Source organism: Melozone crissalis, unplaced genomic scaffold (assembly GCF_028551555.1).
Source record: "Melozone crissalis strain CALT ecotype California unplaced genomic scaffold, PUWL_Pcris_2 ptg000011l_1, whole genome shotgun sequence".
Classification (NCBI taxonomy): Eukaryota; Metazoa; Chordata; class Aves; order Passeriformes; family Passerellidae; genus Melozone; species Melozone crissalis.
The window spans coordinates 1,758,165-1,784,574 of NW_026535789.1; the positions used below are offsets into that span (position 1 = coordinate 1,758,165).

General features: G+C 48.3%; 1 gene segment (V, D, J or C); it reads left to right on the forward strand.

The window, feature by feature from the left end:
• The first annotated feature begins 7,224 nt into the window (after positions 1-7,224).
• Positions 7,225-7,623, forward strand: LOC128933562 (immunoglobulin heavy variable 3-48-like). The segment is given in 1 exon segment: positions 7,225-7,623. A coding segment is annotated over 1 exon segment (399 nt).
• The last annotated feature ends 18,787 nt before the right edge of the window (positions 7,624-26,410 follow it).

Below are 26,410 nucleotides of genomic sequence, written 5' to 3' on the forward strand. Positions count from 1 at the left end.
GGTTTTGGGGGGATTTGGGGCATTTTGGGGAATTTGGTGATTTTGGGGGGAATTTTAGCGAATTTTGGGGGGGATTTGGGATTTTTTGGGGGGAATTTTGGGGGGGGTTTTAGCGAATTTTGGGGGGGAATTGGGATTTTTCAAGGAGGATTTGGGGGGGTTTTGGGGAGAAATTTGGGGGAATTTGGTGATTTTGGGGGGGATTTTAGTGAATTTTGGGGAGGGATTTGGGATTTTTTGAGGGGAATTTTGGGAGGGATTTTAGGGGGAAATTTGGGGGAATTTGGTGATTTTGGGGGGGGGTTTAGCGAATTTTAGGAGGGGATTTGGGATTTTTCGGGGGGGATTTTGGGGGGGATTTTGGGGGAATTTGGGGGAATTTGATGATTTTTGGGGGGATTTTAGCGAATTTTGGGGGGGGGAATTGGGATTTTTCTGGGGGAAATTTTGGGGGGGTTTTGGGGAAATTTGTGGGAATTTGGTGATTTTGGGGGGGATTTTAGCAAATTGTGGGGGGCAATTGGGATTTTTCGGGGGGAATTTGGGGAGATTTTGGGGGAATTTGGGGGAATTTGGTGATTTTGGGGGGGATTTTAGTGAATTTTGGGGGCGGATTTGGGATTTTCCCCAATTTTTTGGGGGGGAAATTTGGGGGAATTTGGTGATTTTGGGGGGGATTTTAGCGAATTTTGGGGGCGGATTTGGGATTTTTCCCAATTTTTTGGGGGGAAAATTTGGGGGGAAATTTGGGATATTGGGGGGATTTTGAATTTTGGGGGCATTTGGGAGGGGGTTTTGGGGGGCGTTTGGGGTTTTTTGGAGCGTTTTGGGATTTATGGGAGAGATTTGGAGATTTTTAGGGGGTCCCAGGAGGGTTTTGGGGTGTCTTCAGGGGGAATTTCGGGGGATTTTAGGCAGATTTGGGGTCCCGAGCAGTTTTTGGGTGATTTTGGGGGATTGTTTTGGGGGGGCCCAGAAGATTTTGGGGAGATTTGGGGGATTTTGAGGGGGTCCCAGGAGGATTTTGGGTGGATTTTGTGGGTTCTGAGTGGGATTTTGGGCGGTCCTGAAAGGGATTTTGGGATTTTGGGGTCATGGAAGGGATTTTGGGGCGGTTTTGGGGTCTCTGAGGGAATTTTTGGGGGCATTTTGGGGCGATTTGGGGTCTCTGAGGGGATTTTGGGGCAAATTTGGGTGTTCTGAGTGGATTTTGGGGTCTTGAAAGGAATTTTTTTGTCATTTGAGGTTTCTGGGGGGATTTTGGAGTCCTTGAAGTGATTTGGGGATTTTTTTGGGTGGTCTCTGAGGGGATTTTTGGGCGATTTGGGGGCTCTGAAGGGATTTTAGGGGATTTCAGATTTCTGAGGGGCTTTTGGAGCTCTGAGAGCATTTTGGGCGAATTTTTGGGATTTCTGAAGAGATTTTTAAGGGGAATTTGGGACTCTGAGGGCATTTTTGGGCTCCTGGAAGAGATTTTGGGGCGATTTTGTGAGTTCTGAGGGGATTTTAAGGGTCCTAAAAGGGATTTTGGGGCGATTTTCGGGGGGTTTGGGGGCGCCCTCAGTGAATTCGCGGCCGTGTCTCGGGGATCCCTGCCTCTGATTGGTTCCCCGGGGCGCCTCCGGACCAATCAGAAGCCGTCGCTGGGCAGATTTCCCCCGCCCAAGGGCGCTCTTCCCGCACACGGTGCTGATTGGTTGCCGCCCTTTTCTCTCGACCAATCAGCGGCCGCTGTTGAGGAGGAGGCGGGAAACTGCGGATTTGGGTTTATTTTAATTAATTTTTAAATTATAATTAATTGATTTGGGATTTTATGGCTATTTTGATTCCCTTTTTTGGCGTTTGGTTTGTTTAGTTTAATTGGATGCAATTGCAGTTTTATTTCGGTTTATTGGAGTTTGTTTAGTGTAATTAAATTAATTTCAAGTAATATAAACTTATTTTCAATTAGGACAAATTTTAATTTTTCTAATTATTTATTTCAATTAATATGAATTTATAATTTTTCCAATAAAAGTATTATTGCAATTAATGAAAGCCTATTAATATGTTTTATTCGTTTAAAAAAAAATTATTTATTTTATGAATAAATTATTATAAATTTTCTCAATCAATAAAAACCTATAAATGTATTTTATTGTTTCAAATTAATATCCATTTATAAATGTTTGAATTAAAAATTTTCTTCAATTACTAAAGCAGATTAATTTATTGCAATAATTTCCATGAATATAAGTTGATACATTTTATAAAAAAATCAATAAAATTTTTAATTAATAAAGATATACCTATTTATTATATTTATTCCGATTATCATAAATTAATAAATTCTACCAATATAAATTTGTATTTTTATTTATTAAAAATCTAAATATTGTTATAAATTAATTTCTCTCAATATCAATTTTCTAATAATTCAATTTCCTATAAATTTATTTTTCATTTTTTATAATAAGAAATCATTGATAAGATTAAAATTTAATTAAAAAATAAAATCTAAATAACTTAAATTAAATTAAATTAAATTAAATTAAATTCCTCTTCTTGTATTTTATCAAATTTTGGGATTTAATTCCTGGATTTTCATCCGTTCCTTGAATTAATTTTATTTAATTCAATTTATTTCAATTAATCTCCTTTATTTGTTTTTCATTCCTCTGCTTTAATTGATTTTTATTTCTCTTTTCCCCCCATTTCCTCCTTAATTTGCATCAATTTCCTGCCTCTGTTTTTGCCGTTTTCTATTTTTATAAATTTATTTTCATTCCCTTTTTTCAATTGTTAATCTTGCCCTTTCTTTCCGATTGAATTCAATTTTTTATTTTAAAAATACAAATTATTAATTCCACTTATTTCCTATAATATTTCTTTTATTTCATTTTTATTTCATTGGTTTTTTTCTGATTACTCTTTTGCTCCCATTCTTTTTTAATCGTATTTTATTTTATTTTATTTTATTTTATTTTGTTCGATTTTATTCTATTCTATTCTATTTTATTTTAATTTTTTATTTTATTTTATTTTATTTTATTTTATTTTATTTCATTTTATTTTATTTTATTGTTTTTTTTTTCTTTTCCTGTCTTTTATTTTTCTTTTTTTCCTCTTTTAGTTTAATTTAATTTTTATTTTATTTTATTTTATTTTATTTTGTTCGATTTTATTCTATTCTATTCTATTTTATTCTATTTTATTTTATTTATTTTAATTTCATTTCAATTTAATTCTAGATTAAATTTTGGTTTCTTTGAAATTCAAAATTTTTAAAATTTAAATTAATGATTTCATTTTAATTTTCATTCAAATTCATTTTAATTTTAAAATTTTCAAAATCCATTCATAGAAATAAGAATAAAGAATACGCCTTAATGAATAAAAACAAATAAAAATAAATTTTTTGTGATTAATAAAAATAATAAAAATAAATCTTAATAAATTCAATTGAATCAAAATGCAAATAATGATAAACGAATAGATTTTAATAAAATAAAATAAAATAAAAGCAACATTAATTATATTGAATTATTTTATTTTATTTCACTGAATTTTCTATTAAATTTTGAATTTTTTTCAATTTTCCATTTATTTCATTACAATTCTTTTATTCCCTTTAATTCCATTTTCTTTCATTGATCCCCAAAGGGAAAAAACGAAAATAACGAAGAAAACCCAGAAGAAAATGGAATTCTTGATTTTTGATTGAAACAATATTAATTAATAGCGATTAATAAACGGTCATTGACTTTAATCGATGTTAATAAAGATTAGAAAGGAAGGAACCTGGCAAAATATTAAAATAAGAAATAAAAACAATAGAAATAAAAGCAATAAAAATAAAAATAAAATAAAATAAAATAAAATAAATGAAAACAATATAAAATAAAATAAAATAAAATAAAATAAAATAAAATAAAAAATGATATTTTTTTTTTTAGTATTATTATCAAAAATATATAAATAAAAAATATTGTCATTCATAAACCTCAAATAAACAAAGTTAACAAATAATTGATGGAAGTAATTAATTAAAAATATAATTTAAAAAATAAAAAAAATATAAAATAAAAAAATATTTTATTGTTTTAGTATTATAATATTAATATTAATATTAATATAAAAATAAAAATATAAATTAAAACTATTGTCATTAATAAACCTCCAATAAACAAAATTAACAAATTAATGATGGAAGTAATTAACTAAAAATAGAATTAAAAAAAATAAAATAAAATAAATTTACTTTCAATTAAAATTCATTTAAATTGAAAATAATTTAATTTACTAAAACTTCCTTAAATAAAAAGGAAATAAAACAAAATAAAACTTCAAATCAATTAAATTAAATGAAAATAAACTCAATAAAAAAAAATAAAATAAAAAAAATAAAATAAAATAAATTGACTTTAAATTAAAATTCATTTACATTGAAAATAATTATATTTACTGAAACTTTGTTAAATAGAAATGAAATAAAACAAAATAAAACTTCAAATCAATTAAATTAAACTAAAATAAACTCAATAAAAATAAAATAAAATAAAAAATAAAAAACAATAAATTGACTTTAAATTTAAATTCATTTAAATTTAAAATAATTTAATTTACTGAAACTTTGTTAAATAAAAAGGAAATAAAGCAAAATAAAACTTCAAATCAATTAAATGAAACTAAAATAAACTCAATAAAAAGAAAACAAAATAAAATAGAAATAATCTACATTAAACTAAAATAAATTAAATTAAGTTAAATGAAACTAAATTAATTTAAAATCGTACTTAAATTAAAAAATTCACCTGGAAACCAATAATAACAGAAAATCACAAAAATCGGAATTAAAAGTTCCAAAATAGGCAAGAATTAAAATTCAATAAAAATAAAAATTAAAAGGAAAATAAAAATGAAACTTTTAAAAGAAATTAAATAAAAATAAACTTTCCAAAAAAATTCACGATATGATTTAATTTAAAATGGAAATAAAAATATAAATTTTAAAATAAAATTGAAGTTATCAATAAAGTAAACATGTAATTTTAAATTAAAGTGAAATAAATCAAAATTAAAAACAAATTAAAAATAAAAAGAAATAAAAATGAAATTAAAGTTAAAATTAAAGTAAAATAAAATTAAACAAGATAAAATTAAATATATAAATTAAAAAGGAACTTAAAGGTAAAATTGAGGCTGAAATTCCATTTAGAAATTAAGATAAAATTGAAAACACAATAAAAAAATAAAATTAAAATGATGTAAGGAAAAGAAAATTAACTTAAAATAAATTTAGAAATAAAATTAGAATTGAAAATAGAATAAAAAGTTAAAATGAAGAGAAAAAAGAAAATGAAAGTTGATGTTAAAAATATAAAATAAATGCAAAGTGAATTATAGTAAAAATTAAAATTCCAAATAAAATAATCATTAAAATAAAATGATTATTTTATGTAAATTTAATTGAAATTTCAATTTAATTGAAATTTAATTGGAAAAGAACAGGAAAATTAAAAGAAAAATAAACTTAATATGAAATTAAAAAATGAAAATATACTCACAATTGTAATTAAAATTTAAATAAGTTCAAATGAGTTTAAAATGAAAATCCAAAATAAAAATTACAAATAGAAATAAAATAAGGTTGAAATTAAATTTTAAACTAAATTTAAAAATAAAAGCAATAGAAAATTAGGTTAGAAAATGGAAATAAAATAAAAATAAAATTAAATCAAACTTAAATGAGAAAAAAAAAAAGAAAAAGAAAAGAAAAATCAAAAAAAAGAAAAATAAAATTAAATTAAACTAAAAATGGAATAAAAAAAGAAAAATAACATAAAATCATAAATTAAAATGACATAAAATGAAATAAAATAAAAGAAAATAATAAAATAAAATAAAATAAAATAAAGCAAAATAAAATAAAATAAAATAAAATAAATTACATAAAATTGAATTAAAAAATAAATTAAACTAAAAGAGGAATAAAAAGAAAAATAAAATAAAATAAAAAAAAATGAAATAATAAATAAAATTTAAAAAAATAAAATAAGGTAAAATAAAGTAAAATAAAATAAAAAATAAATAAATTAAACTAAAAGAGGAATAAAAAGAAAAATAGAATAAAATCAGATAAAATAAAAATATAATAAAATAAAAAAATTAAAATAATTAAATAAAAAAATTTAATTAAAGTAAATAAAAGAATATACTAAAATAAAATAAAATAAAATAAAATAAAATAAAATAAAATAATAAAAAAGTAAAATAAAATAAAATAAAATAATATAATAAAACGAAATAAAATAAAATAAAATAAAATAAAAGAAAAGAAAATTCTTTACCCCAAATCCTTACTCTGCAACCCAAATCCTCATTCTTGGCCCCAAATCTCAACCTTACACCCCAAATCTTCGTTCTTGGCCCCAAATCCCCACTCCAGGCCCCAAATCTCAACCTTTTGCCCCAAATCTCAGCTCCTAGCCCCAGACCTCTGCTCTTGGCTCCAAGGCTGAACCAATGTCCCCAAACCTGGATGCAAATGGTCGAGTTTTGGGGAAAAATGGTCCAGATTTGGGTCCGTGGACTTCAGCAATGGGGTCAAGGGCAGGAGGGAAGGACCAGGTGAACGGGGATGGGGACGGGACCAAAATTAGATCCAGCAGCATGAGCCTCCCAACCCCAACCATCATAGGCGGTTTTGGCACAGAAACAGGATCCGGAATCCTCGTCCTTGAGGTTGTTCATGCTCAGCGTCACCGAGCTCTGCCCGTTGTCCCTGGAGATCCTGAACCGGCCCTTGACCGATGGCGCGTATCTGGGGGTGGAACCATCACCGTTGATCCCCGCGACGAATTCCAGCCCCTGCCCGGGTCTCTGGCGCATCCAGAACATTGCAGATTTTGTGAAATTGAACCCAGATGTTTGGCACAGCAACTTCAGGGACCCCCCGGGGGGCTGGAGGTTCCCCCCGCACTCCAGCAGGGTCACGGCCGCCCGGAGCCCTGTGGGACAAAGGGGAGATGGGGATGAGGCCCCGGATCCAGGTGTGGGTCCGGCTGGGGGTGACCAGATCCAAAAGGGGTCCTCGAGCCCCCTGGGAGGGCCAGCAGGATCGGGAGGAGGAGAAAGTGCCAATATTTGGGGCCAACACCAGGATCTGCATGCAAGAATCAACATTTGGATGGATTTTTTCCCTGATCCCCATCTCCCCTTTGTCCCGCAGGGCTCCGGGCGGCCATGACCCTGCTGGAGTGCGGGGGAGACCTCCAGCCCCCCGGGGGGTCCCTGCGCCTCCTCTGCCGAGGGTCCGGGTTCGATTTTGGCAGTTCTGACTTTGAATGGATCCGCCAGAGACCTGGGCAGGGACTGGAATACGTCGCCTATATCAACACTGGCAGCACCACCTGGTACGCGTCGTCGGTGCAGGGCCGGTTCAGGATCTCCAGGGACAACGGGCAGAGCTCGGTGACGCTGACCATGAAGAACCTCAAGGACGAGGATTCCGCCGTTTATTTCTGCGGGAAATCTGCCTATAGTAGTTGGGTTGCTGCTGTCTATGACTTTGACCATGGCCCAATCCCTGTGTCCCCATCTGTTCCTGTTTTCCAGACCTTTCCCCCACACCCCAGCCCCTGACCCCACTCCTGACCCTTTGGCCCAACCCTGCCCTGCTTTGGCCCCAAATCTCAGCTCTTGGCCCCAAACCTCAGCTATTGGGTCCGAGTCTCAACCAAGGTCCCCAAGTCTGGGTGCAAATGGTCGGGATTTGGTGAAAATGGGCCTGATTTGGGTCTGTGGCTGTGACTCAGTTTCACCGCTGCAATTTTGGGCAAGAATGGGTCCAGTCGGGTAAAAATCTTTGGGATTTGTGGGACGAGGGTGAGCTGAGGGTGAAACCGGCCCTAATTTGGGGCCAAGAGCTGAGATTTGGGGCCAGAGCAGGGCAAGGTTGGGACAAAGGCTCAGGAGTGGGGACAGGGGTTGGAGGGAAGGTTCTGGGGCATGGGGACAGGAAGAAAATGATAAACAAAAGCACCAGCACCCCAACCAGCGCCAGAAGTAAAAGCACATTTGGCACAGAAATAGGTGGCACAATCCTCGCCCTTGAGGTTGTTCATGGTCAGCGTCACCGAGCTCTGCCCGTTGTCCCTGGAGATCGTGAACCGGCCCTTGACTTAATCCGCGTACCAGGTGCTGCCACCATCATACCTGATCCCCGCGACCCATTCCAGCCCCTTCCCAGGACTCTGACGAACCCATTCCATTTCAAAAGTCCCGAAAAGGAACCCGGACCTTTAGCAGAGGAGGCGCAGGGACACCCCGGGGGGCTGGAGGTGCCCCCCGCACTCCAGCAGGGTCACGGCCGCCTGGAGCCCTGTGGGACAAAGTGGAGATGAGGATGGGAAACCTGATTGGTTGAGGACCTCAAAGTGGGCGTGGCCATCTGGAAAAAGACATGGGACCCACCTGTGAGGAGGATGATGAACTCCAAGGGTCCCAGTTTTGGCCCAGAGTCAGGATTTGGGTCAAGGTTTGAGCTTTGGCCTCATCCCCATCTCCCCTTTGTCCCGCAGGGCTCCGGGCGGCCGTGACCCTGCTGGAGTGCGGGGGAGACCTCCAGCCCCACGGGGGGTCCCTGCGCCTCCTCTGCCACACATCTGGCTTTGATTTCATGACATTTGGCATTGGTTGGATGCGCCAGAGATCTTGGAACACGCTGGAATTCATCGCAGGGATCAGCAGAAGCAGTAGCAAAATGTTCTATGCAGATTCAGTCACGGGCCAGTTCACATTGACAAGTGACATCTGGCAGAGCTAGGTGACGCTGACCATGAACAACCTCAAGGACGAGGATTCTGCCACCTATTTCTGTGTGAAATCTGGCTTTGACAGTCGGTATGTTGCTTCTGATATTCGTTATTCTGGTGGTTGAGTTGGTTTTTTCACAGTCCCCATCTGTATCCCCATACCCCAGACCCTTCCCACATTCCCCATCCCCTGACCCCACTCCTCACCCGCTGTCCCAGCCCTGCTCTGGCTCTTTCCCAAATGTCCCCTCTGGGCCACACTCAGTGCCCTCGCACCCCAAATGTCACCGAAATGTCTGGATTTGAGCCCAAAGTTGAGCTGAGGGGTCAAGAATTCAAATTTTTGCCCAAAATTCCCATTGTGAGGCCAAGGGGCAGATTTGGGTTGGTGGATGTGACTCGGTGCCCGCAGGGGAGATTTGGGGTAAAACTGGATAAGTCTGGGGGCAATGGTTGGGATTGGAGGGGCGAGGCCGAGCTCAGGGTGAATCCAGCCTTGATTTGGGGCCAGGAGCTGAGATTTGGGGCCAGGAGCTGAGATTTGGGGCCAAGAGCTGAGATTTGGGGCAGAGCCAGTTCAGAGCTGGGACACGGGGACAGGAATTTGGTCAGGAGCTGCGGTTTGGGGAAAGAATCGGGAAAATGGGGACAAGTGGGGAAACAGCAAAGCGGATGGGGACAAAAGGATTCGCAGCAACAGCCCAAGCAGCACCAGCAGATTTGGCACAGAAATAGGATCCGGAATCCTCGTCCTTGAGGTTGTTCATGGTCAGCGTCACCGAGCTCTGCCTGTTGTCCCTGGAGATCTTGAACCGGCCCTTGACTGAATCCGCGTACCTGGTGCTGCCACCATCACTGTTGATGCTGGCGATGAATTCCAGCCCCTGCCTGGGTCTCTGCCGCATCCAGCCCATCCCAAATTTCCCAAAATCAAACCCGGACCCACAGCAGAGGAGGCGCAGGGACCCCCCGGGGGACTGGAGGTCCCCCCGCACTCCAGCAGGGTCACGGCCGCCTGGAGTCCTGCGGGACAAAGGGGAGATGGGGAAGGGGAAAAAATCAACCCAAATATTGATTCTTGCATGCAGACCCTGATGCTGGCCACAAACTGGGACTCTTGGACCTCACCATCCGCCTCCTGCAGCACCTGCCAATCCTCCAAGGTGGATCCCACACACTTCTTCTGGCATGGCGGTGCCCACTTTGTGTCCATAACCAACCCAGCTCCTCCTCCCCATCTCCCCTTTGTCCTGTGGGGCTCCGGGCGGCCGTGACCCTGCTGGAATGCGGGGGGTCCTCCAGCCCCCCGGGGGCTCCCTGCACCTCCTCTGCCGAGGGTCCGGGTTCAGTTTTGGGAATTTTGACATGCTCTGGATCCGCCAGAGCCCCGGGCAGGGGCTGGAATGGCTCGCAGGCATCTACAGCAGTGGTTCCAGCACCGCCTACGCGCCATCAGTCAAGGGCCGGTTCAGGATCTCCAGGGACAACGGGCAGAGCTCGGTGACGCTGACCATGAACAACCTCAAGGATGAGGATTCCGCCACCTATTTCTGTGCCAAGAGTGCTCGTGCTGCTGCTGGTTCAAATACTGCGTATGCTATTGGCTCCTCCCTCATGGTCGTGCCCCCTCCTGTCCCCGTTCCCCAGACCCTTCCCCCCAGTCCCCAGCCCCTGACCCCACTCCTCACCCTCTGTCCCAGCCCTGCTCTGGCTCTGACCCAAATGTCCCCTCTGGGCCACACTCAGTGCCCTCGTTCCTCAAATTACATTTAATTTTTCAAATTTTGGGGCCAAAGTTAAGGTCAGGACTCAAAAATTCAAATTTTGGCCTGAAATTGCCGATGTGTGGCTAATGGGCGAGATTTGGGTCGGTGGCTGTTACTCGGTGCCCGCAGGGGAGACTTGGGGTAAAACTGGACAAGTCTGGAGGCAATGGTTGGGATTGGAGGGATGAGGCCGAGCTCAGGGCGAAACTGGCCCTAATTTTGTGCTGGGAGCTGAGATTTGGGGCCAAGAGCTGAGATTTGGGGCTGTGAGCTGAGATTTGGGGCCAGGAGCTGAGATGTGGGTTCAGAGCAGGGCAAAGTTGAGACAAAGGGCAGGAGTGTGGTCAGGGTTTGGTGGGAAGGGTCTGGGGAACAGGGACAGGTGCGTCCCAATAGCCGGCCAATAGCACCAACATTATAACCACCAACAGCATCAGATTTGGCACAGAAATAGGATCCGGAATCCTCATCCTTGAGGTTGTTCATGGTCAGCGTCACCGAGCCCTGCCCGTTGTCCCTGGAGATCCTGACCCGGCCCTGCACCGACGGCGCGTACATGGAGCTCCAGCCCTCCTTCCGAATGCTCCCAACCCACTCCAGCCCCTGCCCGGGTCTCTGGCGGACCCAGAACATGGTGATGCCACCAACATCCAACCCGGACCCTCGGCACAGCAATGTCAGGGACACCCCGGGGGGCTGGAGGTCCCCCCCGCACTCCAGCAGGGTCACGGCCGCCCGGAGCCCTGCGGGACAAAGGGGAGATGGGGATGAGAAACCTGATTGGTCAAGAGTGCCCAAATAGGCATAGCACGCTTGAAAAAAGGGATGTGACCCACCTGGGAGGAGGATGATGATGTCCAAAGGTCCCAATTTGGGGCCAAGAGTCAGGATTATGGGTTCAAGGGTTGAGCTTTGGCCTCATCCCCATCTCCCCTTTGTCCCACAGGGCTCCAGGCGGCCGTGACCCTGCTGGAGTGCGGGGGGGACCTCCAGTCCCCCCAGGGGGGGTCCCTGCGCCTCCTCTGCCAAGGGTCCGGGTTCAGTTTCAGCAGTTTTCCCCTGCAATGGATCCGCCAGAGACCCGGGCAGGGGCTGGAATACGTTGCGGTGATCTGGAGCAGTCCTGCTTACACCTACTACAGTCCATCGGTCAAGGGCCGGTTCACGATCTCCAGGGACAACGGGCAGAGCTTGGTGACGCTGACCATGAACAACCTCAAGGACGAGGATTCCGGATCCTATTTCTGTGCCAGGGGTGCTGATGATAATGGTGCTGTTAATGATGCCTATGGCATTGAGGCCACGCCATGGCTGTGTCCCCCCATGTCCCCATTCCCCAGACCCTTCCCCAATCCCCAGCCCCTGACCCCATTCCTGTCCCCGTGTCCCAGCTCTGAGCTGGCTCTGCCCCACATTCTCAGCTCTTGGCTCCAAACCTCAGATCTTGGCTCCACGTCTCAGTCTAGGTCTCCAAACCTGGGTGCAAATGGCCGAGATTTGGGGAAAATGGGCCAGATTTGGGTCTGTGGGAGTCACCAATGGGGTCAAGGGTTGGAGGGAAGGATCAGGGGAACAGGGTAGGGTGGCACACAGGGATAGGGATGCGGTCCAACAGCAGCACCAGCAGCATAAGCACCCAAACCAGCAGAAGCACATTTGGCACAGAAATAGGATCCGGAATCCTCGTCCTTGAGGTTGTTCATGGTCAGCGTCACCGAGCTCTGCCCGTTGTCCCTGGAGATCGTGACCCGACCCTTGAACGCAGACGGGTATCTGGTGTATCCATCGCTGTCAATGTCTGCGTCAAATTCCAGCCCCTGCCCAGGTCTCTGGTGCACCCAGCTGATCCCAAATTGTCCAAAACTGAACCCGGACCCTCGGCAGAGGAGGCGCAGGGACCCCCCGGGGGGCTGGAGGTCCCCCCCGCACTCCATCAGTGTCACGGCCGCCTGGAGCCCTTCCCCAAATCTTTACCAATTTCCCTCATAACTCCACTGGTTTGGTCCCAAATCTCCATCAGATTTTTCTGGAATCCTGAGGTCCCTCAAACCCTACAAGTTAACTCAATATTCTCATTAATTAATTGCACACCTTGTCCTGAGTGTTCCACATTGATTTCAAAACTAAAACCAGCATTAACCATCCCCAACCCCGGCACATCCCGGCCACGGCCTCAAGCTCCCTCCGGCTCCTAGCCCTGCTGCTCCTGCTGCCCCTCCCAGGTGGCCCCACCCCTTTTCCCCTTCTGAACCAATCAGATTTCTGATCCTTATCTCCCCTTTGTCCCGCAGGGCTCCGGGTGGCCTTGACCCTGCTGGAGTGCGGGGGGGCCCTCCAGCCCTCCGGGGGGTCCCTGCGCCTCCTCTGCTGAGGGTCCGGGTTCAGTTTTGGCAGTTTTGGGATGTTCTGGATCCGCCAGAGACCTGGGCAGGGGCTGGAGTGGGTTGCGAGTATCAGCTACAATGGTGGTTGGACCGCGTACACGCCATCGTTCAAGGGTCGGTTCACGATCTCCAGGGAAAACGGGCAGAGCTCGGTGACGCTGACCATGAACAACCTAAAGGATGAGGATTCCGGATCCTATTTCTGTGCCAAACGCACTGGTGCTGGTGCTGCTCCTTATGCTGCTGATGTTTGAGGTTTCGGCCCCATCCCTGTTTCCCCTCCCGTCCCCGTTCCCCAGACTCTTCCCCAAAATTCCAGCCCCTGACCCCACTCCTGTCCCAGTGACCCAACCCTTCCCTGCTCTGGCCCCAAATCTCAGCTCCTGGCCCCAAATCTCAGCTCCTGGCCCCAAATCAGGGCCGGTTTCACCCTGAGCTCGGCCTCGTCCCTCGAATCCCAACCACTGCCCCCAGACTTGTTCAGTATTACCCCAAATCTCCCCTGCAGGCACAAAGTCACAGCCACCGACCCAAATCTGCACCATTGGCCTCAGATTGGGAATTTTAGGCCAAATTTGAATTCTTGATCCCTGATCTTAACTTTGGGCCCAAATCCTGACATTTTGGTGACATTTGAGGAACGAGGGCACTGAGTGTGGCCCAGAGGAGACATTTGGGGCAGAGCCAGAGCAGGGCTGGGACAGAGGGACAGGAATGGGGTTTGGGGGAAGGGTCTGGGGCGCGGGCATGCAGACAGGGACACAGTGATCAGATCAGTTTGATCAAGACGAGCTGCAGCATTACAACAACCATCTGTACTGGTTTTGGCACAGAAATAGGTGGCGGAATCCTCGTCCTCGAGGTTGTTCATGGACAGCATCAGCGACCTCTGCCCGTTGTCACTCGTCAATGTGAACCGGCCCTTGACCGAGTCCAAGTAAAAGATGCTGCCACTTCTTCTGCTGATCCCTGCCACAATTTCCAGCCCCTGCCCGGGTCTCTGGCGGATCCACAGCATTGCAAATTTTTCGAAATCAAACCCAGAGGTGCGGCAGAGGAGTCTCAGGGCCCCCCCGGGGGCTGGAGGTCCCCCCCGTGCTCCAGCAGGGTCATGGCCGCCCGGACCCCATCCCCAAACCTTCACCAATTTCTCTCATAACTCCCCTTTTTTTAGCCCCCAAAACCCCACCAGAGTTTTCCAAATCTCAACATGCCTCAAACCCTGCAATTAACCCCAATCCATTCTTTAATTACTTAGACACCTCATCCTGAGCATTCTGCATTGATTACACAGTTAATGCACTGTTAACGACCCCCAATTCCCCCCGGGACCCAAACCCGGGCACATCCCGGCCACGGCCTCGAGCTCCCTCTGGCTCCTGGCCCTGCTGCTCCTGCTGCCCCTCCCAGGTGGGTCCCAACCCTTTTTCCTGGAAGTCACGCCCCTTTTCCCCTTCTGGACCAATCAGGTTTCCCATCCCCATCTCCCCTTTTTCCCGCAGGGCTCCGGGCGGCCGTGACCCTGCTGGAGTGCGGGGGGCACCTCCAGCCCCCCAGGGGATCCCTGCGCCTCCTCTGCCGAGGGTCCGGGTTCGATTTTGGGAGTTATAAAATGTTCTGGGTGCGCCAGAGACCCGGGAAGGGGCTGGAATACGTTGCAGATATCAGCAACACTGGTGGCTACACCGACTACGCGCCATCGGACAAGGGGCGGTTCAGGATTTCCAGGGACAACGGGCAGAGCTCGGTGACACTGACCATGAACAACCTCAAGGACGAGGATTCCGGATCCTATTTCTGTGGGAAATGTGCTTACACTGGTGGTTGTAGTTCTGATGATGGTGCTATTGACGTGCCGGGCATGACCCCATCCCCAACCAGCCTTGCAGGAGCATCAGGGCGCAGGACGGTCAGGACAGACGGACGGACACAAGAGATCTCTGCAGCCAGGTCTGGAATTTTGGGTTTATTGCAAAGGACGAACTGCAGGGCCCTGCTGGGAGCTGCCAGGCACAGCTGGAGCAGGACTGAGAGAAGAAAGGGGAGAGCGGGAGAAAGGGTGAGGCGGTAAAAGAGGAAGAGAGTAAGAGAGTAAAAAAGGTCAGAGAGTAAAAAGCGTGAGAGAATAAAAAGGGTAAGAGAGTGAAAAAGTGAGTGAATAAAAGGGTAAGAGCATAAAACTGTAAGAGAAAAAAAGCATGAGAAAGTGAGATTCCCACCACCATACAATAAATCATCTTCTGTGTTGAATATTCTAATTCTCACTAACCAATCTAGTACAATATACAAATGCTATAGCATTTCATCCAGCCTATAAGAATCATTACATTACTACACTTTGTTACATTTTAAACCCTAAAAACTCCTCTTTGGAGTTACTTTAAACCCTAAAAACCCGTCTTTGGAGTAACTTTAAACCCTAAAACTCCTCTTTGGCCCCTTCTGCCAAGCTGTGGGGTCTGCTCTGACCCTTGGAGCTGTCTGCAGGCAGAGGGTGTTGTTCCATCAAAATGGGATCACCTTCAGCTGGCCACACCGTTATTTTCCAGTTGTTCAGTCACTGAGGGATCTCAAAGCTTGCTTTCATTTCAATCTCGCTGATGGTTTCCATATTCTCAAAATCTTTTGCCAGGCAATCATAGTGATAAGGCTTTGCTGTTCCATCCTCCCCAAACAGCATCAGCATAAGCACCGTGACCATCGGTGTTCTTGGCGCAGAAATAGGATCCGGAATCCTCGTCCTTAAGGTTGTTCATGGTCAGCATCACCGAGCTCTGCCCATTGTCCCTGGAGATCGTGAACCGGCCCTTGACGGAATCCGCGTACCAGGTGCTGCCACCACTGCTGGTGATGGTTCCGACCCACTCCAGCCCCTGCCCAGGTCTCTGGCGGATCCAGGCAATCCCAAAATTGCCAAAACCGAACCTGGCCCCTCGGCACAGCAACGTCAAGGACCCCCCGGGGGGCTGGAGGTCCCCCCCACACTCCAGCAGGGTCACGGCCGCCCGGAGCCCTGCGGGACAAAGGGGAGATGGGGATAAGGCAATGCAAAACTCAGGCAGAGCTGTCCAATTAATTAATGGGTGGATTGGGGTCAATTGGAGGCTTGAAGGCACTGTATAATACTGGGCATCTCTCTTGGAGATTTGGGGCCAGACAAATGTAATTTGGGACAAAGCCAGTTAAGGTTTGGGGATGGGGGAGGGGCCGTGACCCTGCTGGAGTGCGGGGGGGACCTCCAGCCCCCCAGGGGATCCCTGCGCCTCCTCTGCCGAGGGTCCGGGTTGAATTTTGACAGTTTTGGGATGGGTTGGTATCGACAGAGACACGGGCAGGGGCTGGAATTAATTGCACAGATCAGCAAAGGTGGCAGTACCGACTACGCGGATTCGGTGCAGGGCCGGTTCACGATCTCCAGGGACAACGGGCAGAGCTCGGTGACGCTGACCATGAACAACCTCAAGGACGAGGATTCCGGATCCTATTTCTGTGGGAAAGCTTCGTGCTCTGGTCGTGTTCCTAGTGCTGGTTATGTTGATGATGCCCGTTATGGCCTCCAGCTCCTGGTTCCGATACCACTCCCAGCACTGACTCCCAAGAGTTCTGATTTTCGTCCCAAATCTCACCTCTTGACCCAGCCCTTGACCCTTTGTCCCCATTTGCCCCAATGGTCAGCACTGACCCAAAACCCTCCCCTGCTCCTGCCCCAACACTCAACCATTGGCCCCAAACCTTCACCCCTGGCCTGCAGTTCAGGCCTCCTCCAATGAGGCCCAGGGAGCTGGAGGAGATTTGAGGACATCAGGGAGATTTGGGGTGAATTTTGCTGCCAACTTACTTTGGTTTGGGGCAGAACCAGTAAGGGCTTTGTGGCTTCGTGGTTGGTGTTGCTGGAAATGGGGGAGATCTGGGGGAAAGGCTCAGGAATGGGGTCAAGAGCTGTGATTTGGGGAAGGGTCTGGGGACTGGGGACAGGAACGGCTCACAACTGGTGGTGTGACCACCGGCAAGGTCAATATAAGCAGCAGCATCATCACCACCACCATAAGCAGATTTGGCACAGAAATAGGTGGCGGAATCCTCGTCCTTGACATTGTTCATGGTCAGCGTCACAGAGCTCTGCCCGTTGTCCCTGGAGATCGTGAACCGGCCCTGCACCGATGGCCCGTACCAGGTGCTGCCACCACTGCTGCTGATCCCCGTGAGCCACTCAAGCCCCTGCCCGGGTCTCTGACGCACCCAGAACATTTCAAAATTCCAAAAATTGAACCTGGCCCCTCGGCAGAGGAGGCGCAGGGACCCCCCCGGGGGGCTGGATGTGCCCCCCGCACTCCAGCAGGGTCACGGCCGCCCGGAGCCCTGCGGGACAAAGGGGAGATGGGGATGATGAGATGCAAAACTCAGGTGGAGGTGTCCAATTAATTATTGGATGGATCGGGGGTAATTGCAGGGTTTAACATAAGTTAAAATATAAGGAACCTCTGTTAGATATTTGAGGCCAGACAAAGGGAGTTTGGGGCAAACCGGAGAAGGTTTGGGGATGGGGGAGCGGCCGTGACCCTGCTGGAGTGCAGGGGGGACCTCCAGCCCCCCGGGGGTTCCTTGCAGCTCCTCTGCCGATGGGCAGGGTTCAGTTTCGGGAGTGTTGCCCTGAAATGGCTCCGACAGAGACCCGGGCAGGGGCTGGAATGGGTCGCGGGGATCTGGAGCAGTGGTGTCAACACAGAGTACGTGCCATCGTTCAAGGGCCAGGTCACGATCTCCAGGGACAACAGGCAGAGCTCGGTGACGCTGACCATGAAAAACCTCAAGGACAAGGATTCCGGATCCTATTTCTGTGCCAAGGGTGCTGGTGCTACTGCTTCTGATAATTATGCCTATGTTATTGTCCCCGCCCCCATCGCTGTGTCACCACTTGCCCTCACCTGTCCCAGACCCTTCCCCAATCCCCAGCCCCTGACCCCATTCCTGTCCCCGTGCCCCAACCCGGCCCTGGCTCTGCCCCACATTCTCAGCTCCTGGCTGCACACCTCAGATCAGGGCCCACTCGGGGCCATTTTGGCTCCTGAGCTCTCCTTGCCCATTCTGACCCTGCCCTTGACCAATGGAACCTTCCAGGTGACTCCACCCTTAGACCCATCTGCTTCTCTCAGCATGGAGCCCTTGGCTCGTGACAAAGTTTAAAAATTCAATTTCCCCAATATTTTATGTGTTTTTGCGTAAAAAAACAGGGTTTTTTCTCCATACCTCCCAGAGAGGATTCCAGCCCAGCCCCAAAGAACAGCCCCAGACACCGAAGCCGCTGAGGGAGAAGTGAAGCCCCAGGTGGGAGCGAGGGAGGGAGGGAGGAGAAGACGCCGTGATTTTGGGGCTCCGCAGCCTCCCCCCACTTCCTCCCCAGCAGCTGCCGGGGCCCGGCCGGGGCAGGAAAGGAAACAGAAAGTTCCTGGTTTTGGTCATTGTGAACATCTGTGTTTGGCAGAGGGCAGCTCAGCCTCTGGGCGCTGCGGCAGAGCGACGGCTGCACAAAAAGCTTTGTGTGCAAAGGGCCCCAGAGCGATCCCGGTTCCGTATTGGGACGGAGAGGAACTGGGGGAGATTGTGGCGAAATGGGCAAAACTGGGGGAAACCAAAAGCTGGGGCAGCGGTGGAGTTTAGGGGGAAATGGTCAAGATTTGAGAAACAGGGGTGGGGATTTTAGGGAAGCATAGGAGAATTCTGAGATATTTGGGAACAGAGAGGAGAGGACTTTGGACCAAAACCACCATCAACACCATAACCAGCACCACCACCACCACAACTACTACTGTAACATTTGGCACAGAAATAGGTGGCGGAATCCTCGTCCTTGAGATTGTTCATGGCCAGAGTCACCGAGCTCTGCCCGTTGTCCCTGGAGATCCTGAACCGGCCCTTGACCGACGGTGCGTAGTCGGTGTAACCTCCAGTGTAGTAGATCCTTGCGACATATTGCCACCCCTGCCCGGGTCTCTGGCAGATCCAGAACATGTCAACAATCCCGAAACTGAACCCGGACTGTCGGCAGAGGAGGCGCAGGGACCCCCCGGGGGGCTGGAGGTCTCCAGCAGGGTCACGGACGCCCAGAGTCCCGCGGGACAAAGGGGAGATGAGGATGATGGAAAACATCCGCTCAAATGTTGATTCTTGCATGCAGATCCTGATCTGATATTGCCCAAAAATTGGGACCCTTGGACCTCACCATCTTCCTCCTGCAATTCCTGCCAGTCATCCCGGGTGGATCCCACACGCTTTCTCTGGACTGGCAGCGCCAACTTTCACCGCACAGCCAATCCATCCCCTCTGCCGAGAGTCCGGGTTCAGTTTCGGCAATTTTGCCATGAACTGGGTGCGCCAGAGAACCGGGCGGGGGCTGGAATTCGTGGCGTACATAAACATTTGTGGAGCCACTTACTACGCGCCATCGGTCAAGGGCCGGTTCACGATCTCCCAGGACAACAGGCAGAGCTCGGTGACGCTGACCATGAACAACCTCAAGGTCGAGGATTCCAGATCCTATTTCTGTGCCAGGGCTGCTGATGGTTATGGTGCTGCTGCTAATGCTGACGATGCCCCTGATGGTCACAAGCTCCTGCCTTTCATCCCACTTCCATCATTGAGTCCCCAGAGTTCTGCTTTTCATCCCAAACCTCACCCATTGACCCAGCCCTTGACCCTTTGTCCCCTTTTGCCCCAATGGTCAGCACTGACCCCAAACCCTCCCCTGCTCCTGCCCCAAAACTCAACCATTGGCCCCAAACCTTCACCCCTGGCCTCCAGTTCAGGCCTGCTCCAACCAGGTCTTGGGAGCTGGTGGAGATTTGGGAGGAATGGGAAAAACTGGGAGAAATTCGGGGGTTGGGGCAGCAGGAGCGGAGTTTGGGGTAAAATGGCCGAGATTTTATGAAAAGGGCTGAGATTTGGTGGAGAGATCAGAGGACTATGGGATATTTGGGAACAAAGTGGAGGGATCTGGGACCAAGATCAGAACCAGCAATAAATGCCACACAAACAGTACCATCACTATTGGCACAACCACCATCAACGCATCTGGCACAGAAATAGGATCCGGAATCTTCGTGCTTGAGGTTGTTCATGGTCAGTGTCACCGAGTTCTGCCGGTTGTCCCTGGAGGTCCTGAACCGGCCCTTGAACGATGGCGCGTAGGCGATGTTGCCACCATTGTCCTTGATACCTGCCACGAATTCCAGCCCCTGCCCGGGCCTCTGGCGCACCCAGGACATGGAGAAATTCCCGAAATTAAACTCGGACCCTCGGCAGAGGAGGCGCAGGGACCCTCCGGGGGGCTGGAGTTCCCCCCCGCACTCCAGCAGGGTCACGGCCGCCCGGAGCCCTGCGGGACAAAGGGGAGATGGGCACCAGGACCAGCTGTGCCATTCTCATTCCCAGCACGAAGTCAGACACCATTCCCTCTCTCTCTCTGTCTCTCTCTCTCTCTCTCTCTCTCTCTCTATCTCTCTCTTTCATTTACATGATTTTTCCTGGAGCAGCACAGAGAGAAGATGAAGAGGAAACAATTCCCACCTCTCCTCGCTGCTCCTGCTGTTTCTGCACGTGTGGAAAGTGTCAGGGGGATTGTTCCCCTCCAGGGATTCATCATTTGGGTTCTGCTGCAGATTGTTTTGTTTCCTTGGCCAATGGGCTCCAAGCCATGACCTGGCTCTGTCAGACTCTCATGGGGATTCTTTAGGATTTTTTCGTGTCTTTTGTACGGAATTCTTTTAGTATCTCTTTAGTACAGATGTAATATAGCATTAATGAGATATAATATAGTATTAATGAGATATAATATAGCATAAATGAGAAGTTATATAGAATTAATGAGATATAATATAGCATTAATGAGATGTAATATAGTATTAATGGGATATAATATAGAATTAATGAGATATAAAATAGTATTAATGAGGTATAATATAGCATTAATGAGATGTAATATACCATTATGGAGATGTAATATAGTATTAAAGAGATGTAATATAGTATTAATGAGATATATTACTAATGAGATGTAATATAGTAATAATGAGATATAATATTGTAATTATGTAATAAAATATAATATTAATGTAATATAGTAGAGATTAATTAGAGCAATTGTTCAGCATTCTGCATAATGGAGTCAGATGCCGTGACCCTGCTGGAGTGCGGGGGGCACCTCCAGCCTCCCAGGGGGTTCCCTGCGCCTCCTCTGCCGAGGGTTTGGGTTCAGTTTTGGGAATTTAGGGATGCAGTGGGTCCGCCAGAGAGCCGGGCAGGTGACGGAGTGGCTGGGGGGGATTAAGAGTGATGGTTCCAGCACCGGCTACGCACCCTCAGTAAAGGGCCAGGTCCCGATCTCCAGGGACAACGGGCAGAGCTCGGTGACGCTGACCATGAACAACCTCAAGGACAAGGATTCTTCCACCTATTTCTGTGCCAAATCTGTTAATGTTTGGTATGATCCTGCTGGTGATGTTTATAGATTTGACATTGCCCCCCATCCCCGTGTCCCCCCCTGTCCCCGTTGCCCAGCCCTCTCCCCCAAACCCCCAGCCCACACCCAGCCCTTGACCATTGATCCCAACCTTGCTCTGCCTCGGACCCAATTCTCACCCGCTGACCACAAACCACAACACCTGAGCCCAAATCTCCTCTTTGTTCTCAAGACTTTGAATTAAAAGTGGAGATTTAAGGCCAAGGTTAAGACTTGGGTCAACTTTCTTGCCAGGTATGGAGAATTTGGTGAAGAACCACTCTAGGGTGGGGACAGAGTCAGGATTGGGCAAAAGTGTTTGGGTTTTAGGGAAGGGTCTTGGATTTGAGAGCAGGTCGGGACACGGCCACGGGGTCCAGACCAAAACCATCCACACCAGCACCAGTGCCCCAATTGTTATAAGCAGATTTCATGCAGAAATAGGATCCGGAATCCTCGTCCTTGAGGTTGTTCATGGTCAGTGTCACCGAGCTCTGCCCGTTGTCCCTGGAGATCATGAACCAGCCCTTGACCGACGGCGCGTACCAGGTGCTGCCACCAGTGTTGATCCCTGTGAGCCACTCCAGCCCCTGCCCGGGTCTCTGGCGCATCCAGTTCATGTCGTAGCTCCCGAAACTGAACCCAGATGCTCGGCAGAGGAGGCGCAGGGACCCCCAGGGGGGCTGAAGGTGCCCCCTGCACTCCAGCAGGCTCATGGCCGACCGGAACCCTGCGGGACAAAGGGGAGATGGGGATGAGGCCAAAGCTCAACCCTTGACCCAAATCCTGACTCTTGGCCCCAAATTCTGACCCCTGGACCTTCTCATCCTTCTACAAAGTGGGTCCCAACTCTTTTCCAACTGGCCACACCCACTTCATGCCCACAGCCAATCAGGTTTCTCATCCCTATCTCCCCTTTGTCCTGCAGGGATCCGGGCGGCCGTGACCCTGCTGGAGTACGGGGGGGACCTCCAGCCCCCCGGGGAGTCACTGACTTTGCTGTGCTGAGGGTCCAGGTTCAATTTTGGGAGTTTTGCAATGCAATGGGTGCGCCAGAGACCCGGGCAGGGGCTGGAATTCTCGCCTACATCAGAAACACTGGTGGCGCCATCTACTACGCGCCATCAGTCAAGGGCCGGTTCAGGATCTCCAGGGACAACAGGCAGAACTCGGTGACGCTGACCATGAACAACCTCAAGGACGAGGATTCCGGATCCTATTTCTGTGCCAAAACCTCTGCTACTGGAAATGTTAATCCTGGTTATGCTATTGGCCCCGTCCCCATCTCTGCATCCCCCCCTGCCCCCGTTCCCCAGACCCTTCCCCAATCCCCAGCCCCTGACCCCATTTCCTCACTCTCTGCCCCAGCCCTGCTCCGGCTCTGCCCCAAATGTCCCCTCTGAACTACACTCAGTGCCCTTGTTCCCCAAATGTCACCGAAATGTCAGGAATTGGGCCCAAAGTTTAGATCAGGGATCAAGAATTCAAATTTTAGCCCAAAATTCCTGATGTTAGGCCAAGGGGCAGATTTGGGTCAGTCGCTGTTACTCGGTGCCTGCAGGGGAGATTTGGGGTCAAACTGGACAAGTCTGGGGGCAATGGTTGGGTTGGAGGGCCGAGGCTGAGCTGGGGGTTAAACCGGCCCTGATTTGGGGCCAGGAGCTGAGATTTGGGGCCAGGAGCTGAGATTGGGGGCCAGAGCAGGGTGAAAGGAACAGGAGTGGGGTCAGAGGTTGGAGGGAAGGGTCTGGGGAACCGGGACACAGTTGGGGCTGAAACCACAAATATCAGCAACATAACCACTAGCACCAGTAGCATCGTGTTTGGCACACAAATAGGATCCGGAATCCTCGTCCTTGAGGTTGTTCATAGTCAGTGTCACGGAGCTCTGCCCATTGTCCCTGGAGATCCTGAACCGACCCTTGACGGAATCCGCGTACCTGGTGCTGCCACCATCACTGTTGATGCTGGCGATGAATTCCAGCCCCTGCCCGGGTCTCTGGCAATACCAGACCATCGCAAAACTGCCGAAACTGAACCTGGACCCTCGGTAGAGGAGGCGCAGGGACCCCCCGGGGGACTGGAGGTCCCCCCGCACTCCAGCAGGGTCACGGCCGCCCGGAGACCTGCGGGACAAAGGGGAGATGGGGATGGGGCCAAAGCTCAACCCTTGACCCAAATCCTGACTATTGGCCCCAAATTGGGATCTTTAGAATTCGTCATCCTCCCAGGTGAATTATACCCGTTTGTCCAGCTGGCCACACCCACTTGGAGGCCCTTGACCAATCAGACTTTTGATTTCCATCATCTCCCCTTTGTCCCGCAGGGCTGCGGGCGGCCGTGACCCTGCTGGAGTGCGGGGGGCACCTCCCGCCCCCCGGGGGTTCTCTGCGCCTCCTCTGCCGAGGGTCCGGGTTCGATTTTGGGAATTTTGGGATGGGCTGGATGAGGCAGTACCCTGGGGAAGAACTGGAGTGGGTGGCAGGGATCAGCACCAGTGGCAGCACCATGTGCAGCCCATCAGTGCGGGGCCAATTCACGATCTCCAGGGACAACGGGCAGAGCTCAGTGACGCTGACCATGAACAACCTCAAGGACGAGGATTCCGCCACCTCTTTCTGTGCCAAGGATGCTTATGATGCTTCTGGCAATGCTTCTGAATATATTGAAGAGGGCAGTGTTAAATCCATCCCTATCTCATTGTCCCCTCCTGTCCCCAAAGGCCCAGACTCTTTTTCCAAATCTCAGCCCTTGACCCCATTCTTGACCGTTTGTCCAAAATCTCCCCCATTTTCACCCATGGTGACCACAGACCCCAAACCCCGACTGGTTCTGCATCAAACCCAACTGAGTTGGTGCCAAGATTTGCCCACTTTCACCCCAAATCTCGACCCTTTGAGATCTTTCGGGGAACGAGGGGGAGATTTGGGGCCGAGAGTTGAGTTTGGGGCCAGACCCAGGGGAGGGTTTGGGGCCAATGGAGAGCGTTGGGGCTAAGGGGGCGGGGCTGGGACAAAGGGTCAGGGGTGGGTCAGGGGGGTTTGGGGAAGGGTCTGGGGACAGCTGAGGACAGGGACGGCGCCAGGACCCCAAACACCAACCCAACCACCCATAAAAAGCAGTAAGAGCAGTGCTAACGCCAGAAGATTTGGCACAGAAATAGGATCCGGAATCCTCGTCCTTGAGGTTGTTCATGGTCAGCGTCAGCGAGCTCTGCCCGTTGTCCCTGGAGATCCTGAACCGGCCCTTGACTGAACCTTCGTACCTGGTGCTGTCACCACCACTGTTGATGCTGGCGATGAATTGCAGCCCCTGCCCGGGTCTCTGTCGAACCCAGCCCATTGCAAATTTCCCAAAATCAAACCTGGACCCTCAGCAGAGGAGGCGCAGGGACCCCCCGGGGGGCTGGAGGTCCCCCCCGCACTCCAGCAGGGTCACTGCCGACCAGAGCCCTGCGGGACAAAGGGGAGATGATGGAAATCAAAAGTCTGATTGGTCAAGGGCCCCCAAGTGGGTATGGCCAGCTGGACAAAGGGGTAGAATCCTCCTTGGGCGAAGGTGATGAACTCCAAGGATGCCAGTTTTAGGCCAAGAGTCAGGATTTGGGTCAGTGGTTGAGCTCTGGCGTCATCCCCATCTCCCCTTTGTCCCACAGGGCTCCGGGCGGCCGTGACCCTGCTGGAGTGCGGGGGGGACCTCCAGCCCCCCGGGGGGTCCCTGCGCCTCCTCTATCGAGGTCCGGGTTCAGTTTTGGCAGTTTTGGGATGGGCTGTTATCGACAGAGACCCGGGCAGGGGCTGGAACACATCGGAGGGATCCAAAGCGATGGCAGCACCTACTATTTGCCATCGTTCAGGAGCCAGATCAGGATCTCTAGGGACAACGGGCAAAGCTCAGTGACGCTGACCATGAACAACCACAAGGACGAGGATTCCGGATCCTATTGCTGTGCCAAAAACGCCTATGATTGTTGCGGTTGGGAGGCTCATCCTGCTGGTTCTAATTTTGGTCCCGTCCCCACCCCCGTTCACCAGGTCCTTCCCTCCTACCCTTGACCCCACTGTTGACCCCCACAGACCCAAATCTTGACCATTTTTCTCAAATCTTGACCATTTGCACCGAGGGTTGAGAGCCTTGGTTGAGCCTTGGAGCCAAGATCTGAGGTTTGGGTCCAGCAGCTGAGATTTGGGGCAGAACCAGCTGAGTTTGGAGCCAATGGTAACAAGTGAACCCCGCTGAGATCTGGGGCACAAAGGGCAGGGTTTTGGGGATGAACCTTTGAGAATAATTTCTGAATTCTGAAAGCCGCATGGAAATGTGTGAGGTGAGACAATGATTGGGGAGATTGGGGAAAATGGTCAAGATTTGTGGCCAACACTAAAGATTTGGGGGTAGAATGTGAGGTTTTGGGAGGTTTGTGGGCACAGTATCGTGGAGGGGCCACCACTGGCATCGTCACCATAAACAGCAGCAATATTAGGACCACAACCACTGCTGTAACATTTGGCGCAGAAATAGGATCCGGAATCCTCGTCCTTGAGGTTGTTCATGGTCAGCGTCACAGAGCTCTGCCCGTTGTCCCTGGAGATCCTGAACCGGCCCTGGACTGAATCCGCGTAGCCGGAGTTGCCACCATCGTTCCTGATCCACGCAAGCCATTCCAGCCCCTGCCCGGGTCTCTGGCGCACCCAGAACATGTTGTAGCTCCCAAAACTGAACCTGGAGCCTCGGCAGAGGAGGCGCAGGGAACCCCTGGGTGGCTGGAGATCCCCCCCGCACTCCAGCAGGGTCACGGCCGCCTGGAGCCCTGCGGGACAGGGGGGAGATTGGGATGAGGCGATGCAAAAGTAAGGCAGAGGTGTCCAATTAATCAGTGGGTGGATTGGGACTAAATGCAGGGTTTAAGGCACTTTACCATTCAGGATACCTCTGTTGGATGTTTGGGGCCAGACAAAGGGAATTATGGGCAAA